The 234-nt window shown below is 67.5% G+C and overlaps 1 protein-coding gene across 1 annotated transcript in view; it reads right to left on the minus strand.

The window, feature by feature from the left end:
- BRF2 (BRF2, RNA polymerase III transcription initiation factor 50 kDa subunit) overlaps positions 1 to 234 on the minus strand; it is a gene marked incomplete at its 5' end in the record, with an annotated part of 2,189 nt that overhangs the window by 86 nt on the left and 1,869 nt on the right. Inside the window, 1 exon segment of the mRNA XM_010087749.1 lies at positions 1 to 212. Within this exon segment, the coding sequence (XP_010086051.1) occupies positions 1 to 212 (212 nt within the window).

Genomic DNA, 234 nt, shown 5'->3' on the forward strand with positions numbered 1-234 from the left:
GCGTTGATGGCAGATTCCGAGGCGCTCGGCACTGCTGTCCGCAGTCTCTTCCTCGGATTGATCAGGCAGGGCGGCAGCAGGGGCCTCGGGCCGCCCTCACGCTGGCGTTTCCCTTCCGAGGGACAGCCCTCCGCCTGCGCTGCTGCTTCTGCCGCCGGAGCAGAGCCAGGGGAGCTCTCAGCTGGGGCTGTGTCACGCTGCTCCTCCCCGTCCTCCAGGCAGAAAGCGTTTTTC

This window comes from Pterocles gutturalis, unplaced genomic scaffold (genome assembly GCF_000699245.1).
Source record: "Pterocles gutturalis isolate BGI_N339 unplaced genomic scaffold, ASM69924v1 scaffold28431, whole genome shotgun sequence".
Taxonomy (NCBI): domain Eukaryota; kingdom Metazoa; phylum Chordata; class Aves; order Pterocliformes; family Pteroclidae; genus Pterocles; species Pterocles gutturalis.